We start from the raw sequence: 19,311 nt of genomic DNA on the forward strand, positions 1-19,311 counted from the left end.
CATTGAATAATCACATAATCAGCTGTGGTTTCCGATTGCAACTGTACTGCCACACGGCCTCAAAATTGGGATCAAAAAAATCAAGCACAACTGAGGCAAACAGCGAGTGTACAATGTGTTGGATGAAATACCAAGTGATGATGAGTTGTGTATCCAAAAGTGACAAGGAAGGTGAATTTGGAAATCCAGAAGGACATTTACCTTGAAATTTGGCTGATGAAACAGAAAATTTAGAAGGAGCTACAGGGCACTATGACACCCAAGTGCCTGCATGTGAAAATAATGAGCTTGCAGGAAATGTAGAGACTGGTTGCATCATTAGGTGTATAACACTGCCTCTGAATTTTCAGAAGAAGTTGGGTCAAATTTTTCTGAAGGAGTTTTGAGTGCTTACTTCCTTCAGAAATATGTCACAGTGGTAAAGGCCAAAATTATTTTCAAGGAGCTAAATCCAGGGGAGGGCATGAACTTCAAGACTTTCGATGAGCTGCAATTGCAGGACTGGAAGAGGAAAAACTAGATTCCCCCAAGAACAGAATATCAGTAACTCTTGTCAACCACTTCAAGCCATGCGTTCCTTGAGAGAAACGGTTGGACAAAGCTGCACACACACCTGCAGAGGGGACATTCCTAAGGTGTGCACTGTGCAGTAAGCTGGGAACATCGGGAAGGCGTGCACTGTGCGGTAAGCTGGGAACATCGGGAAGGCGTGCACTGTGCGGTAAGCTGGGAACATCGGGAAGGTGTGCACTGTGCAGTACAGCTGGATATCCTTGCCCTGCAAAATGGGAGTGTCCAACGTGTGGGGAACTAGATGCTGTATGAATAAGAACAAGAATTATTTTGCTGATTATCACAAAAAGTGAGTGACATCTGGTTTCCCAGTGGTCTTGATGTAAAACCAAACAAAAAAATGCAAAAACATTTTTACTAAAAAACTCTGTAAACATATGTATTCCTTGACTGTATAAATTTAAGATTAAAATTACAGAATTGTGTATATAATGCTTTTACTCTTTGGTAATCACAAGGTTAGCCTTTCACTGTGAATAAACAACTGAGGGAGAAGGGGCACTCAGAAGAAAAATTCTGTATGTATCAAAGCATAAATGATGAAATGTTCAGAGTGGCAATGTATTTTAACAATAATTTTGTTGGAATTCTACATCTATTACTATTGTGAAGCTAAAGAAAACCCAGCAGACTAATGTTTGAACAAGAATAGCACTTTAAAAATTTATATATAAACAAATTTAGGCAAAATTCCAGAAGTCTGTCCATTATAGACATTTATGTTTAGTCCCCAAATCAAACTCCATCCAACAAGTACTGTTACTCTACTAATGTCAGAGTTTTTCACTTGTCACTAGTGACCCTGAACCATATTCTGCATTCAGAACATCCAAAAATATAATACTTGATGTTTTATTAACATGAGGTATTCTCAAAGCTCAAATAATAAATTTTAAAAACCAATGACAGTTTAAAAGGGGAGGTTCTGAATTTTATACATTTTGTTAATCTTTCTTCTTATAGAGACTAACGCTTTGGTTTTGTAGACTCAGGAATACTAAATTGCCTATTGGGTTTAGTAGCTTCCCGCATCAGCTCCTGCAATTGTCCAATCTGTTCATCACGAAAGTCATTAAGTTTTTCTTCTGGGAGAGAGATGCCAAAACATGCTTTCTCAGTTGAATTTTGTCTGTTTTCATTAGTTTGTTGCCATAACACTGCTGCATACATCTAGTAAAAAGAGAGACAAAAGTAAAGGTCACAGATATAAAGTTTAAAAAATACTTATATTCACTTTAATGCTGGAGAACTTCAATTCTACTTCCAGGGCACCATTCTTCTCTATCACTAAATGTTCTGCATTTGGTCAGGAAGATATAAATAATACTGTTGTGTCTTTACTATTCAGTGGTAATTTTATCTACGTATTATTTTTAGTGTTTCAACCGTTTCAATAAGCTTTTAGCAAAGTTCTTAACCTGAGGATCACCAGGGAATGGAGCGGTCCATGGATGGCTTCAGGAGCATGCATAAACCACCCAAAACCAGATGCAAAGTTGTGTGCACATGCATACGCACATACTTACGTGCATCAAATTTTCAAAGGTGGGTCATGGGTCTTATAGGCCTAAAAGTAGGTCTCAATATACATTAAGTTCGGGGCAGTGCCTATGGCTCAGTGAGTAGGGCACTGGCCCCATATACTGAGGGTGGCGGGTTCAAACCCAGCCCCAGCCAAACTGCAACAACAACAAAAAATAGCCGGGCACTCTGGCAGGTGCCTGTAGTCCCAGCTACTCAGGAAGCTGAGGCAAGAGAATCACTTAAGCCCAAGAGCTGGAGATTGCTGTGAGCTGTGACACTACAGCACTCTACCGTGGGTGACAAAGTGAGACTCTGTCTCTAAAAAAAAAAAAACCTTAAGTTCATTCCTCTGTCTACAGTTTAAAATTTAAATTTAAACACATTAGAGCAAAAGAAACTTTTTAAATATGTCTTTGTTAAGAAAAACTCTATATCTTTTTATGTTGTAATTTTGCTCTTATTCATGATGTTCAGCCTAGTATTCCAAATGTCCCGTCTGCACAAGTGCCATTTTTATGAACAGACTCCCACTCTAAAATCAATCTTTTAATCAGGCAGGAAGTATCAATGAATTTCTTTTTTTTTTTTTTTCTTTTCCAGTGGTAAGACAGGACTTTTATTAGAAGTTAAAAGGAATACAGAAGAAGTAAAAAGCACCAGAGCTTCCAGAAGGGGGAAAGAACTGAAGAACTCCCTTGGGAGTCTCCACGTAGACACTTTTATCTAGGGGTCTTAAGTCTAGAGGATTGCACAGTATCAATGAATTTCAATTCATGAAGTTAAAGACTATATACACACTCTAGGTAAGTGAATGAAATGGTTAACTCTGGATAATACTACAATTCAATCTAGTCAATATATCTAAGTTACTTATAATTGCTAGATTGCCAGCATCACTAAAGCAACTTTAATGTTAATTCCAAACATTCCGAACCTTCACCTGTATTGGATATAACATCTTCTGCATATTTTTACAAAAGTACATTTCATATAATAACAAAATGAAAACACTGCATGTACCCTAAGCTTTATCAATTCTATTTCTAAGTATATGACTCAGAGCAGGGTTTCTCAACTTTGGTACTATTAAGATTTTTGGATAATTTGCATAATTCTCTGCTGTGAAGTGGGTGGGACTCTGCCCACATTGTAGAATGTTTAGCAGCATCTCTGACCTCTACCCGCTTGATGCCAGTAGCACCTCTTCCTTTAGTCATGATAATCAAAAATGTCTCCAACATTGTCAAATTTGTTCCCTAGCAGGCAAAATCACCCCTGGTTGAGAACTACAATCCTAAAGAAACTTTCAAACATGTCAACAAGTAGCATGCCAAGAGAATTCACTGGAAGCACTTCTTATTAAAGTAAAAAACTGTAAACAATCTAACTGTATTTCAGTAGGAGAAAGGACAACTACACTGAAGTTAATTCCGACAATGGATTAAAGAAGAAGTACCAAATAAATTAAATGCCTATGTATTAACATTAACAGTAAGCCTAAAAAGGTTACTCATTTGCAGAAATGGAAAAGCTGATATTCATACCCGAATGGAAATATAAGGGGCCCTGAATAGCCAAATTAATCTTGAATAAGAACAACAAAATTGAATGATTCATACCTCCCAATTTCAAAATGTACCACAAAGCTACCATAATCAAAACAGTGTGGTACTGGCATTAGGTTATACAAATAATACCAACAGAATAGAAATCAGAGTCCATAAATAAACCTTTATATATGAAAAATATAGCAAACTGATTTTTGACAAAAGAATATTTAATAGGGGAACCTCTTCATAGAATGGTGCTGAGAAAATCAGATTTTCACATGCAGAAGAGTCAAGTTGGACCCCTACCTTCAACCATATACAAAAATTAACTAGAAATGGATCTAAGACAGACATCATAAAATTCCTAGAAGATAACGTATGGGTAAATTTTTATGACCTTTGATTTGGCAATAGATTCTTACATATGACATCAAAAGCCTGAGTAGTAAAAGAAAAAAAAAAAAAGACTTCAGCAAAATGAAAAACTTTGTTTTAATTTTAATAGGCACTATCAAGAAAATAAAAAGACAAATTATATACTCAGAAAAAAAAAAAATCTGTGACTCATTTATCTGACAGGGGTTTAGTACCCAAACTACATAAAAAAGTACAACTCAACATCAAAAGGACAACCCAATTACAAAATGTTTCTCCAAAGAAGACATACAAATGGTCAAGCACACAAAAAGATACTCAATATCATTTGTTACTAGAGAAATAAAATCGAAACTACAGTAAGATACCACTTCACATTCACTAGGTTGGCTATTACAATTTTAAAAACCCAGAAAACACCAAACATTGGCAAGGATGTGAAAAAATTGGAACCCACATACATTAATGGTGAGAATATAAAATGGTATAGGCACTGAAGAAAAGTCTGGCAGTTCCTCAAAAAACTAAACATAGAATTGCCACGTGACCCACTATATGCGCTCAAGTAGTGGGTGGTCATAAAGTTTGTGTGCAATGTATATATCCAAAATAACTAAAAGCAGCGACAGATACTTGTATATGCATATTCACAGCAAAAACATTCATGACAACCAACAGGTGGAAACAACCCCAGTGCACATCAACAGATAACAGAAATGTGGTATAGACCTACAACGGAATATTATACACCCTGATCCATGCTACAACATGGATGAACCTTGAAAACACTGTGCTAAATGAAATAAGCCATACGTGACAGCACAAATTTTGTATGCCTCCACTTATAAGAAGTATCAAGAATAGGCAAGTTCATAAAAAGAGAAAGTAGAATAGACAATGCCAAGGACTGAGAGGGAGGTAGACTGAAGTGTTATTGCTTCATAGGCACGGAGTTGCTATTAAAACACGAGGTATACTTAGTGGTAACAAATGCTCACATTATAAACATAAAAAGCCCCTAAATTTTTGCATTTAAAAATAGGTAGAATGAGCCAGGTGCAGTAGTTCATGACTATAATTCTACCACTTTGGGAGGTAAGGAGGGAGGATCGCTTGAGTTCCAGACCAGCCTGAGCAAGAGTGAGACCCCTACTCTACCAAAAACAGAAGAAATTAGCTGGGTGTGGTGCACAAGCCTATAGTCCCAGCTACTCAGGAGGCTGAGGCAGCAGGATTACTTGTGGGTAGGAGTTTCAGGTTGCTGTGAGCTATGATGACACCACTGCATTTCACACTAGCCTGAGCAACAGAGTGAGACCTTGTCTCAAAAAAGAGAAGATGGTTAAAATGGCAAATTTTATGGTATATATTTTTACCACAAAAAATATATATACATATATATGTTTACTTAAAAAAATATGCAATTATTTCATTAATGGTGGAGTAGCTTTTATCAAAACAATCTTCCTACAGATAACATTATAAACTCTGGATAAAATATAACAAAATAACAATCCAAAGATACTAGAGACCAACCACATTTTAACAGAAATTGAAAAGTAGTTGACTCTTTGGAGGGCAGCAGAGAGAACTGGGTCAGAGTCTCATTTTTATAGCTATTTGTCTGAAGGAAGGTCTCCGTTGGTGCTGAGGGGTGCCTAGAATTTGAACAGTAGCCTGCAATGTCACGGACTGACGAATCAGAGGGCAATCTGGGACAAACACAAGGATTGGAAAGTGACATGGGGACATTCCCAGAAAAAATACATCTTGAGTACAAAGACTGTCACCAACAAACCCCCAAACCCTAGCTCCAAGCCTACCCCACACCACCCATTACCTAATAGTCTTTATCCCATGTACTCGCAATGTTCCTCTTCCGGGAGGACACAAAAGAGATAGCAAAAAAAAAATAGTACCGACTTTAACACAGTAGTTTGGAGATGTCCTGATACAGGGAACAGCAGAAATAAAATATGAATTTTCTTAATCGGTCACCCTGCCAGAAAGAAAATCAAGCTGGAAGGAAAGGGTGGAGGTAGGGAGTAACTAGACGTGAGCTGCTCTGCCCTCTGGTTTCAAGCTGCCCTCGAAGACTGAAGCTAACCCCCAAACTAGAAGATTCCTATGATTCATCTCTTGAATTAAAGTGAATGTACAGTGCTCCTCACCTCAGGTGAAGTGGCTGTCTCAGAGCTGCCTAGAGCAGATGTAGCGGAATGAATGCTGTCCCCCAAAGATGTCAAGTCTTTATCCCTGGAGTTTTGAGGGCTACCTTGTATGTTAAAGGTTTTGCAGATAAGATTAAATTAAATACTTTGTGATGAGATGATTATCCTGGATTACCTGCCTGGCTGTAAATACCATCACAAGTATTCTTATAAGAAGGAGGCTAAGAGAAATTAGGCAAGAGAGAGGAGAAGGTAATATGAAGACAGAGACGGAGTTTGGAGTGATACGGCGACAAATCAAGGGAATCCTGGCACCCAGCAGAAGCTGTAAGAGGCAAAATACGGATTTTCCCCTAGTGAGTTGACATTTTGATTAGTCTTCCAGAACTTAAAGAGAGTAAATTTGTTATTTCAAGCATTTAATTGTGTTAATTTATCATAGTAGCCGCTAGAAACCAATGTAACAGAGAACTATAGAAACATAGTCTTAAGAAATTCTAATGGAAAAAAAAAAACTGCCTTTCCTATTATGCTGAATTTAACAATTTAAATTTTAAGTTGTTAAATTTTAAATTGTTTAATTTACAATATTTAATTTACAGCCTAACTTCACAACTTAAATTTGTCAGTAAAAACAAATTAAGTATGGCTCACTAATCCTGTTTCTCAAGACAATTTTTGAAAAGGCAGACGCCCTGTAGTACCAGTTTATCAGTGACAGAATAATTGGAAACGTTTTGAGAGACCAGCTCTGTCCTCAGTCTTCTGTCTGTGTATTATACTTGTTTTTAATCAGAATCAAACTGATAACACTAAATTACCATTAGTAATTTGAATTAATAAAACTAAACCATTTCAAAGAATATGATAAGAAGAGAAACAACCAGATATTATGCATTCCTGATGGAAGCATATATCACCTATATCCTCCTAAAATTAATCTGCACCTAATAAGCCTCTAAATATAACTGCCAATTTAGGAAATACAGGATACAGAATAAAGTGTTTAAATCACCAAGGTAATGCAATAAGCAAAATGCAGACCACAAAAAACTGGATAACAACCCCACTGTCAGAACCAGCAAAGGAAAAACAACAACTTTACAATGAAGAAACCTGTAAGAAACCAAATGATCAAGGTGAATACCTGTAATAAGCCATATCGCCTCATGTACCGCCCAATAATCATGCACTAGGAGGAGAGTATCGTGTCTGTAGTGTTCTTTCCAGTAACATACAACCTCAATCTGAGCATAGGAAAATATCAGACAAACCCGCATTAGAGGACACTCTACAAAATAGCCAACCAGTACTCTCTAAAAGTTTTAAGGTCATGAAAGACAAGGAAGGACTGAGGAAATGTCACAGATTAAGAGAACTAGGGTGACCCAAATTATGCAGATTAAGTGATGTGGCATTATGGATTAGGCCATGGAATAGAAAAAGAAAATTAGTATAAATCCTAGTGAAATGTAACATAATCTGTAGTTAATAGTAGCATTGCATCAATGTTATGTCCTAGTTTTGATAACTGGTTATGTAAATTTAGCTAACATGAGAAGCCTCTAAGTCTAAAATTCACTCAAAATAAAAAGCTACAAAAAGGAAAAACTTTAGAAACAGATTTATTTGATTCTTATTAAAGCAAACAATACTGTTAATAAAAAGAGACAATCAGGAAACTTTAAACTGATTGGATGTTTGATGGTATTAAGAATTACTGCTGATATACGGAAGGCGGAGCATGATGGCGGACGGGAAGGACGTTTAGCTCAGCTCTGCTGGACAACAGGTGAGAGTGAGTGGGCTGGATCATTCCCTGCACGGAACACTGGTGTAGAGTGGCAGTTCGGGCGTGCAGCAAGGTGGCGGATTGCTGGACTTGGAGTGTAATCCAGAGCTGCAGAGACTGCCAGGAAAATTTGCGCCCCATGGCTACGGTGGCTGCAGGCAGCAGCTGCAGCAACCAGCCCCACCACGGAGGATTGCAGTTCCCAGTTCCTGGGAAAACTAGGTATTGTTTAATGTATCTTTTTGAGATTAACTACTTTGAAATAGTTATATTTACAAGTATGAATAAAACTGGGGCTGTTTAATACATCCTTTTGAGATTAACTACTTTGAAATAGTTACATTTGCAAGTATGGGAAACTAGGTATTGTGTGGAAAGACTGGTGAATTGTAAACTCCCCAGCAGAATTAGGTGGCCAGAGTGGGGTGCCTTCTGGTGCAGCACCACCACATCTAGGCAGGGGGAGAGACACTCAGACGGGAAAGATCCTGGATAGGAAGAGGCCAGTTTTGGAATTTGGGAGATGGCGATTGCCACAGGCACCTTTCTGCGTGGGCCAGGCGCAGCGATTTGAGTCTCACCCACAGCCAGTCGTCTTACACTCAGAACTGGCCGAGGATATCCCGCACTTCACAGGAACTGTGGCAGGGAGAATTTGTGAAACCTGTCTGTGAAGATTTTTTTGAGATGGTTGGACTCCCCAGTTCAGCAGGGTCTAGGCGCCAAGCAGGTATTCAGGCAAACAGCAAGAACAATTTAAGCCTGGGAACCACTCATGGTGCCACCTGGTGTCCAGAAAGTATATTACAACATTAAATACATTCCTACTAAATTGCATCCCTACTGCATATATATAGTTGCGTGTTGATATATATATCTATATAATTTTGTTGCCTTTTTTTCTCTCTTTGCTCATTCATTTTGCTTTTTTCCCTTTTTCTTTCTTGTAGGAGTCATTGTTAAAAATTTTTTGTTAATTATTTTTCTCTCTTTTTTTTTTTTTTAGACAGAGTTTTGCTATGTTGCCCTTGGTAGAGTGCTGTGGCATTGCAGCTCATGGCAACCTCTAACTCTCTTGGGCTGAACGGTTCTCTTGCCTCAGCCTCCCAGGTGGCTTGGGGCTGCAGGCACCCGCCACAGTACCCGGCTGTTTTTTAGTTGTGGTTGTCAAGGTTGTTTGATGGGCCCTGGGCCAGGTTCGAGCCTGCCAGCTCAGGTGCGTGTGGCCGGTGCCCTGGCTGCTGGGCTAAAGGCATTGAGCCCTCCCCTTCCTCTTATGGTTGCTGAGCGTGCTTACATCAGGCTATTCGAGTTTTGTTTGTTCTTGATTGTTTGTTTGTGTGTCTGATTTTTGTTTGTTTGTTTTGTTTCAATGTGCCTTGTGTTATGCTAAAACCTTGGGTTGGCTATTTTTTTTACCTTCAATTTTTACTTTGAACAAGAGCAAAGGGGTGTGGGGGATGATAGCCAACTGAAGCCAGCTTTCAACAGAAGCTCCCATCCAGAGGGAGAGATAACAGCCAGAAAGAACCCAACAAAGCTGAAGGGTGGGAGCCAAGCTGAAAGAAGAGGTTGATAATTGTACATCTTCTATGCTGAGGCAAGCTGCAACTCCAAGGAAACAAATTTCAGGTACAGAACCCACTCCAAAGAGGATACATGTCCATCCCCTCCCCCAAGAATTGTGTGCTTGCTTGCTGCGAGATCTCTACTATACTAGTAAGCGATGAACTGAGGTCTTCTCTCACCCCACAGAAACGAGTTGCTGAAAGGTGGAACTCTTTCTCCAGACAGTCCCTGCTGTGAGGCTTGGCATTCCCTTATCTGGCATGAAGGTTGAACAAATATTTTCCCTGCCACCTTGAACTCCTAGTCCACCCTTCCCCCTGGCCTGACAGTCTAGAAGCCCAACCCTTGAAGAGACTAGAACATTCCCAGTTCTTTATTAAGACTGGGCATTACATGGTTAGAGGTAGCGCAGCTACACTGTAACAGTGAATCTGCTAACAGTGAATCTGCTAACAGTGCGGAAAGGCACAAGGGTCTCTGGCTTGGTTCTGAGAAAGACCAACTCAGCAACGGGTAGAGGGTTAGGTCTCCCTACAATAGGTAGAGGCTTGGGAACCGTAGAGGCAGGGAAACCGAAGGGGAGACACCTCCCACCTAGCAGCAACATTAATAGAACGATCCTGCTAGGATCAAATTTTGGAGAGACACCTCCACAATTCTGTGGACTGCCAGAGGGAGCTAGATCTTGCATTGCAGGGATGCCAGAGGGGCAGAGCAGCTGGGGCAGAGGCATGATCTCTGAGGGCGAAAAATATTTGCTGCTTTGTTAACCTCTGGTTTGGAACGAGCTCAGGTGGAACACTCCCCAGTTTCCATTAAGCACCCGAGCTAGTCAGACTTCAACTCCCCCAGCCGGCTGGTGACAGAGTGTGGTCGCTTGGCTGATGAGGCATTGATTTCTCTCTGACTCTGGCAGGCCCAAATCCCTGGAGCATTTGCTCATTGGAGAGTACTGGGCCACAGTGCCTGGGTGTGACAGAGGTACAAGGCGAGAAAGAAGGCACCAGCACTCCCTGGACTATTTTGCTGGGTGGGCCTTTCTGCCTCCACAGAGAACTGGAGTAAGTTACACATGAACTGCCAGTGGACCCCTGCTGCCTAGATGCTGAAGACCTTTTGAACTCTCCCACCTGATCAGTGTTTGTGTTGACTGGGATAATTGGTTTTGAACTCTTGACCTGGGCCGATCACCCGGGGAACCAACAAGATTGTACCCTGGCTGTATTGTGGGAGTGTGGGATTCTCCTTTTCCAGTTGTTGACTCTTGGGTGGTGGGGTGTCTTGGTTGCTTATATATCTCCACAGCTGAGATTTCAGCCCAAAGCCACTGATTCACTAGGATTGGACAGAGACTAGCTGAATAAAGCCCTACCACACCAAGCAGTTCCCCAGAGTTTCATGCTATAGTACTGAATGGGACCTTTGTAAAGCTCTAGGGGAAAAGCTGCAATCAACAGTCCCAGTTTATTTGTAAAGGGCTGGTTAACTACAATTCCAGGAGCCCTCAATTAAATTTCATCTTACCAGCTTCTCTAGCAAAATGGTGAAAAAATATTCATGGTGGGGGCGGGGATCAGCAGAACAACTCTGGCAACATGAATAATCAGAGTAGATCAACTCCCCCAAAGAAGGCAAAGATGTTGTTTCAAAAGGCCCCAATGCTTTACTCCAAGAGATTATCGAGAACTTCCCAAATATGGCAAGAGAATCTGAAATTCAGATAGCAGACAGTTTCAGAATCCCAGCATGACTGAATCCAAATAAAATATCTCCCAGACACATTATACTTAACTTTGCCAAAGTTAACATGAAGGAGAAAAATCTGCAAGCAACCAGACGTAAGAAAACCATAACCTACAAGGGGAAGAATATTAAAATGACTGCAGATCTCTCTGCTGAAACTTTTCAAGCTAGAAAAGGGTGATCATTGACCTTTAATCTCCTAAAACAAAATAACTTTCAACCCAGGATACTTTATACAGCTAAACTGAGTTTCATTTATGATGGAGAAATTAAATACTTTCATGACATTCACATGCTGAAGAAAGTTGCCATAACTAAACCAGCTCTGCAGGATATTCTAATACCTATCCTCCATAATGACCAGCACAATGCTAAACCACAAAAGTAAACTCACTCAGAAACTTTTGATCAAATTCCAACTTCCACAGTGGTGAAAGAATTAAAAATGTCCACTGGACTTTCGAAAAACTTGATACCCAAAATTCTACCAGGCTTATCAATACTCTCAATTACTGTGAATGGCTTAAATTGTCCTCTAAACAGGCACAGGTTGGCTGACTGGATTCAAAAACTCAAGCCAGATATCTGCTGCATACAAGAATCTCATCTTACATTAAAAGACAAATATAGACTCAAGGTGAAGGGATGGTCATCTATACTCCAGGCAAATGGAAAGCAGAAAACAGCATGCATTGCAATGCTATTTGCAGATGCAATCGGTTTTAAACCAACCAAAATAAGGAAGGATAAGAATGGACACTTCATATTTGTCAAAGGTAATACTCAATACAATGAGATTTCAATTATTAATATTTATGCACCCAACCAAAACACACCTCAATTTAAAAGAGAAACTCTTAACAGACATGAGCAACTTGATTTCCTCCAGTTCCATAGTAGTTGGAGATTTTAACACCCCTTTAGCAGTGCTGGATAGATCCTCCAAAAAGAAGCTAAGCAAAGAAATCTTAGATTTAAAATTAAACATTCAACATCTGGATTTAACAGACATCTACAGAACATTTCATCCCAACAAAACTGAATACACATTCTTCTCAACAGCCCACGGAACATACTCCAAAATCGACCACATCCTGGGCCACAAATCTAACCTCAGCAAATTTAAAAAAATAGAAATTATCCCTTGAATCTTCTCAGCCCATCATGGAATAAATGTTGAAGTCAATAACAACAGGAATCTGTATACCCATACAAGAACATGGAAGCTAAATAACCTTATGCTGAAGGATAGATGGGTTATGACAATATTAAGAAGGAAATCACCAAATTTTTGGAACAAAACAACAATCAAGACACAAATTATCAGAACCTCTGGGATACTGCAAAGGCAGTTCTAAAAGGGAAATTTATAGCACTGCAAGCCTTCCTCAAGAAAACAGAAAGAGAGGAAGTTAATAACTTAATGGGACATCTCGAGCAACTGGAGAAGGAAGAACATTCCAACCCCAAACCCAGTAGAAGAAAAGAAATAGCCAAAATCAGAGCAGAATTAAATGAAATTGAAAATGAAAGAATTATACAACAGATCAATAAATCCAAAAGTTGTTTTTTTTAAAAGGTCAATAAAATAGATAAACCTTTGGCCAACCTAACCAGGAAAAAAAGAGTAAATCTCTAATTTCATCAATCAGAAATGGTAAAGATGAAATGACAACAGACCCCTCCAAAATTCAAAAAATCCTTAACGAATATTACAAGAAACTTTACTCTCAGAAATATGAAAATCTGAAAGAAATCGACCAATACTTGGAAGTACGCCACCTACCAAGACTTAACCAGAACGAAGAGGAAATTTTGAACAGGCCTATATCAAGTTCTGAAATAGCATCAACTATACAAAATCTCCCTAAAAAGAAAAGCCCAGGACCAGATGGCTTTATGTCAGAATTCTACCAAACCTTTAAAGAAGAACTAGTACCTATATTACTAAACCTCTTCCAAAATATAGAAAAAGAAGGAATATTACCCAACACATTCTACGAAGCAAACATCACCTTGATCCCTAAACCAGGGAAAGACCCAACAAGAAAAGAAAATTATAGACCAATATCACTAATGAATATTGATGCAAAAATACTTAATAAGATCCTAATAAATAGAATCCAACAACACATCAAAAAAATTATACACCATGACCAAGTGAGTTTTATCCCAGGGTCTCAAGGCTGGTTCAATATAAATAAACCTGTAAATATAATTCAGCACATAAACAAATTAAAAAACAAAGACCATATGATTCTCTCAATTGATGCAGAAAAAGACTTTGATAATATCCAGCATCCCTTCATGATCAGAACACTTAAGAAAATTGGTATAGAAGGGACATTTCTTAAACTAATAGAGGCCATCTACAGCAAACCCACAGCCAATATTGTATTGAATGGAGTTAAATTGAAATCATTTCCACTTAGATCAGGAACCAGGCAAGGTTACTTATTGTCTCCTTTGCTCTTTAACATTGTAATGGAAGTTTTAGCCATTGCAATTAGGGAAGAAAAGGCCATCAAGGGTATCCACATAGAGTCAGAAGAGATCAAACTTTCACTCTTCGCAGATGACATGATCGTATATCTGGAAAACACTAGGGGTTCTACTACAAAACTTTAAGAAGTGATCAAAGAATACAGCAATGTCTTAGGCTACAAAATCAACACCCATAAATCTGTAGCCTTTATATAAACCAATAATAGCCAAGCCAAAAAAACAGTCAAGGATTCTATTCCTTTCACAGTAGTGCCAAAGAAGATGAAATATTTGGGAGTTTATCTAACAAAGGATATGAAAGATCTCTATAAAGGGAACTATAAAACTTAAAGAAAAGAAATAGCTGAAGATGTTAACAAATGGAAAAACATACCATGCTCATGGCTGGGAAGAATCAACCATCAAAATGTCTGTATTACCCAAAGCAATATATAATTTTAATGCAATTCCTATCAAAGCTCCACTGTCATATTTTAAAGATCTTGAAAAAATAATACTTCATTTTATATGGAATCAGAAAAAACCTTGAATAGCCAAAACATTACTCAGAAATAAAAACAAAGCAGGAGAAATCACGCTACCAGACTTGAGACTGTACTATAATTTATAGTGATCAAAACAGCATGGTACTGGCACAAAAGCAGAGAAGTAGATGTCTGGAACAGAATAGAGAACCAAGAGATGAACCCAGCTACTTACTGTTATTTGATCTTTGACAAGCCAATTGCAAACATTGAGTGGGGAAAAGATTCCCTATTTAACAAATGGTGCTGGGTGAACTGGCTGGCGATCTGTTAAAGACTGAAACTGGATCCACACCTTCACTAAGATAGACTGTCACTGGATAAAAGATTTAAACTTAAGACATGAAACTATAAAAATGCTTGAAGAAAGTGCAGGGTAACCTCCTGAAGGAATCGGCCTGGGGGAATATTTTATGAGGAGGACTCCCCAGGCAACTGAAGCAGTATCAAAAATACATTACTGGGACCTACTAAAAAGCTTCTGCACAGCCAAGAACATAGTAAGCAAAGCAAGCAGAAAGCCCTCAGAATGGGAGAAAATATTTGCAGGTTATACCTCCGATAAAGGTCTAATAACCAGAATCCACAGAGAACTCAAACATATTAGCAAGAAAAGAATAAGTGATCCCATCTCAGGGTGGGCAAAGGACTTGAAGAGAAACCTCTCTAAAGAAGACAGACACACGATCTACAGACACATGTAGATCTGTAGACACATGAAAAAAAGCTCATCATCCTTAATCATCAGAGAAATGCAAATCAAAACCCAGTAAGAGTAGCCCACATAAAATCCCAAAACCAGAGATGTTGGCGTGGATGCGGAGAAAAGAGCGTACTTCTACACTGCTGGTGGGAATGCACACTAATACGTTCCTTTTGGAAGGATGTTTGGAGAATACTTAGAGATCTAAAAATAGACCTGTCATTTGATCCTATAATTCCTTTACTAGGTATATACCCAGAAGACCAAAAATCACAATATAACAAAGACATCTATACCAGAAAGTTCATTGCAGCCCAATTCATAATTGCTGAGTCATGGAAGAAGCCCAAGTGCCCATCAACCCACGAATGGACTAGCAAATTGTGTACATGTATACCATGGAACATTATGCAGCCTTAAAGAAAGATGGAGACTTTACCTCTTTCATGCTTACATGGATGGAGCTGCAACATGTTCTTCTTAGCAAAGTATCTCAAGAATGGAAGAAAAAGTATCCAATGTACTCAGCCCTACTATGAAGCTAATTTATAGCTTTTATATGAAGGCTATAACCCACTTATATGAAGTGTCGATGGGCACTTGGGCTTCGTCCATGACTCAGCAATTATGAATTGGGCTGCAATGAACATTCTGGTACAGATGTCTTTGTTATATTGTGATTTTTGGTCTTCTGGGTATAAACCTAGTTAAGGAATTATAGGATCGAATGGCAGGTCTATTTTTAGATCTCTAAGTATTCTCCAATAGTACAAGAATATGGGGAAAGGGCCAAGGGAGGGGAAGGGAAGGGGGAAGTCAGGGTGGAGGGAGGGTAATGGGTGGGGCCACACCTACGGTGCATCTTAGAATGGGTACAGGCGAAACCTACTAAATGCAGAAGACAAATGTCTACATACAACTAACAGTTTGATGAAAATATTTTAGATTGCATATGAAACCAGCACATTGTACCCCTTGATTGCACAAATGTACACAGCTATGACTTAACAATAAAAAAATTAAAAATAAACAAATAAAACTAGTTTTGTATCAAAAAAAAAATTGAACCAAGATTTACTTTTTCCCCCATCTCTGGGATATAGTATGCAATTATAGTTGAACAAATAGTCTTTCCAAAGGTGCTGTGAAACAAACCAGAAGGTAAAAATAAAACTACACCATTGTACTAAATTAGAGGTTTATGAAAAATCCAACAAGTTTTCATCCTGGGCAGAGATTGCCTAGCTGGTATAGAGTGTGATAAATTCCAAGAAACTTTACCTTTGCTTTAGATCCAAAAGTTCCTTATGTAATTGCCATATATGAACGTATAGCTTTTGTAACATTCTTTAATTGGAAATCTGAAATATCAAAATACCAATGTCCTGCCAGTTTAAGGGGGCATTGTAGAGCTGAACTTTGAGTTACTGTGCAAGACTTTTTTTTTTGATGTTGTCATTTGTAATATGTTTCGTGAGAATCCTTAGGATTAAAGTTTTGGTTACAACTGTTGTTTAACTTGAAAGTCTGTTTTGCCTTGCAAACCCAAATCTATGAGCTTGGTACAAAGTCCAGGTATAACATTCCTACTGTTAATAGTTACCCCTCCCTTTTTTATTATTTGGAATTCCTTGAGGGTACAAAGACTTAGGTTTTACTTATTGCATCTGTTAGATAAAGTCCCTCTTATAATCATGTCCCATCCCCAAGAGGTGTGCCATACGCCGTGAAGCCCCATCCCTCTCTCTCCTTCCCTCTCCCCACTTGCTTCATTCCCCTACCCCAGCCCCCATATTAGCTCATCTACTGCCTTCATATTAGAATTGAATACATTGGATTGTTGCTTCTCCATTCTTATGATGCTTTACTAAGAAGAATGTGTCCCATCTCTATCCAGGTTAATTTAATACAAAAGATGTACAATGTCCATCTTTTTTAGAGGCTGAATAGTATTCCATGGTACAGATATACCACAGTTTGTTAATCCATTCCTGGGTTGGTGGGCATTTAGGCTGTTTCCACATTTTGGCAATTATAAATCGAGCTATGGATAAACAGTCTAGTGCAAATGTCCTTATGATAAAAGGATTTTTTTTCTTCTAGATAGATGCCCATTAATGGGATTGCAGGATCAAATGGGATTTCTAATTTGAGTTCTGTGAGGATTCTCCATACTTCCTTCCCCTTCATAATAGCTTAAAAAAAAATTAAATAGCTAGGAATATATATAATAAAAGAAGTGAAAGACCTCTACAAAGAAAATTAAGAAACCCTAAAAAAAGAATAACAGAAGATATTAATAAATGGAAGAACACACCATGCTCATGGCTGGGAAGAATCAACATTGTGAAAATGTCTATAAAATGTTTTGGGTAATGTCTACCCAAAACAATCTATAGATTCAATGCAATCCCTATTAAAATACCATCATCATACTTTCAAGATTTGGAAAAATAATTCATTTTTTCATGTAACCAGAAGAAACCCTGTATAGCCAAAGCGATCCTTAATAATAAAAATAGGGTGACTCAAGGAGTAGGGTGCCAGCCCCATATACTGGAGGTGGTGGGTTCAAACCCGCTCCTGGCCAAAAACTGCAAATAATAATAATAAAAACAAAGCCAGAGGTATCACCCTACCAGACTTTCAGCTACACTTCAAGGCCATAGTGATCAAAACAGCATGGTATTGGCACAAAAATAGAGACATTGATAGAACCAAATAGAAAACCATGAGATGAAACTAACAGCTCACAGCCACCTGATTTTTGATAAGCCAACAAGAACATATACAGGGGCAAAGAATTCCTATTCAAAAAATGGTATTGGGAGAACTGGATAAACACATGTAAAAGACTGAAACTGGACCTACACTTCTCACCACTTACAAAATTTGATTCAAGATGGATAAAAGATTTAAATCTAAGGCATAAAACAATAAAAATCCTAGAAGAAAGTGTGGGGAAAATACTTGAAGATATCAGCCTGGGAAAAGATTTTAGAAAGAAGACTTCTGTGGCAATTGCAACAACAAAAAATAAACAAATAGGGTTTAATTAAACTGAAAAGCTTCTGTACAGCTAAGGAAACAATTATCCAAAGCAAACAGAAAACCTTCAGAATGGGAAAAGATATTTGCATATTATGAATCAGACAAAAGCTTGATAACGAGAATCTATAAAGAACTCAAATTAGTCAACAAAAAAAAGACCCAACAACTCCATATATCACTGGGTAAGAAACATGAATAGAATGTTCTCTAAACAAGACAAATGGCTAACAAACATACAAAAAACATGCTCATCATCCCTAATCATCAGAGAAATGCAAATCAAAACTACCCTGATATCACCTAACCCCAGTGAGAATGGCCCACATCACAAAGTCTCAAAGCTGCAGATGCTGCTGTGGATGTGGACAGAAGGGAACACTTTTATACTGCTGGGGGGACTACAAACTAACACAACCTTTTCAGAAGTCACTCCTTTTTTTGAAGAGTAGAAGCCAGTTCCAGATCCAAGATAGTGACCAACATTTTAAAGTCTAGCAACCTGGTATACTGGGACCCAAAGAGGCCCATTTGAAAATGGTTTTTATCTTTAGTATAAGAAGTGTCCACAAGTCTTAAAGGTTGGTTCTACTTTATAATTTGAGGTGCTGCATGGGAATTCTAAACCAGTGCCATCATGATGTAAAGTTCAGCTTCACAAGAAACAGCTAGCTCTCCTGTGTGTGCCATTTTATATATTTGAGTATCTTAGAGCTCCCCAGAAAGGTCATGAGACGTGTAGATGGCATCTCTACCCTGTCAGACTGCAGTTAGTAGTAGCTCATGCTCAAATCCCTCTCTGGGTGGGAGGGAGAAAAATTCTGGTTTATTTTCATTATATTCATTTTCATACAGTGCTTCTTAGTTAGGAATGGTGTTGATCATAGAGATTTTAAAAATATACAGCCTGGCTCCAGACTCTTTGATTTAGTGTTCCAGGGTGATCTAGCCATGTATAATAGGGAAGTGTTCTAGGTGATAAACATCCTTGGTTATATAAGAACCAGTTATCTAGTACTTTGTCTAAATGCTTTTTTCAGAATCCTGAATAGGATTTAGTTGTCAGATTTCGTGGGTGGTAATCTCTTCCAGTTGTATATTTGTATACTTCCTGACTGTTGCTTTCTGGTTTTCCATTTCTTTGAGAACATGAAAGATTTATAATTAAAATCACTGAAGAAAAAAAAAGAAAGAAAGAAAAGAAATCTATGGATCTCAGAGAGCTGAGACTCTA

General features: G+C 38.4%; 1 protein-coding gene across 1 annotated transcript in view; it reads right to left on the reverse strand.

Annotated features, from left to right (window-relative positions):
- Positions 1 to 1,433: 1,433 nt before the first annotated feature.
- SDHAF3 (succinate dehydrogenase complex assembly factor 3) overlaps positions 1,434 to 19,311 on the reverse strand; it is a 72,380-nt gene continuing 54,502 nt past the window's right edge. The window contains exon 2 of the mRNA XM_053553944.1: positions 1,434 to 1,743. Within this exon, the coding sequence (XP_053409919.1) occupies positions 1,540 to 1,743 (204 nt within the window). The 3' untranslated portion in view covers positions 1,434 to 1,539. The remainder of the gene's footprint in view (positions 1,744 to 19,311) is intronic.

This window comes from Nycticebus coucang, chromosome 11 (genome assembly GCF_027406575.1).
Source record: "Nycticebus coucang isolate mNycCou1 chromosome 11, mNycCou1.pri, whole genome shotgun sequence".
Classification (NCBI taxonomy): domain Eukaryota; kingdom Metazoa; phylum Chordata; class Mammalia; order Primates; family Lorisidae; genus Nycticebus; species Nycticebus coucang.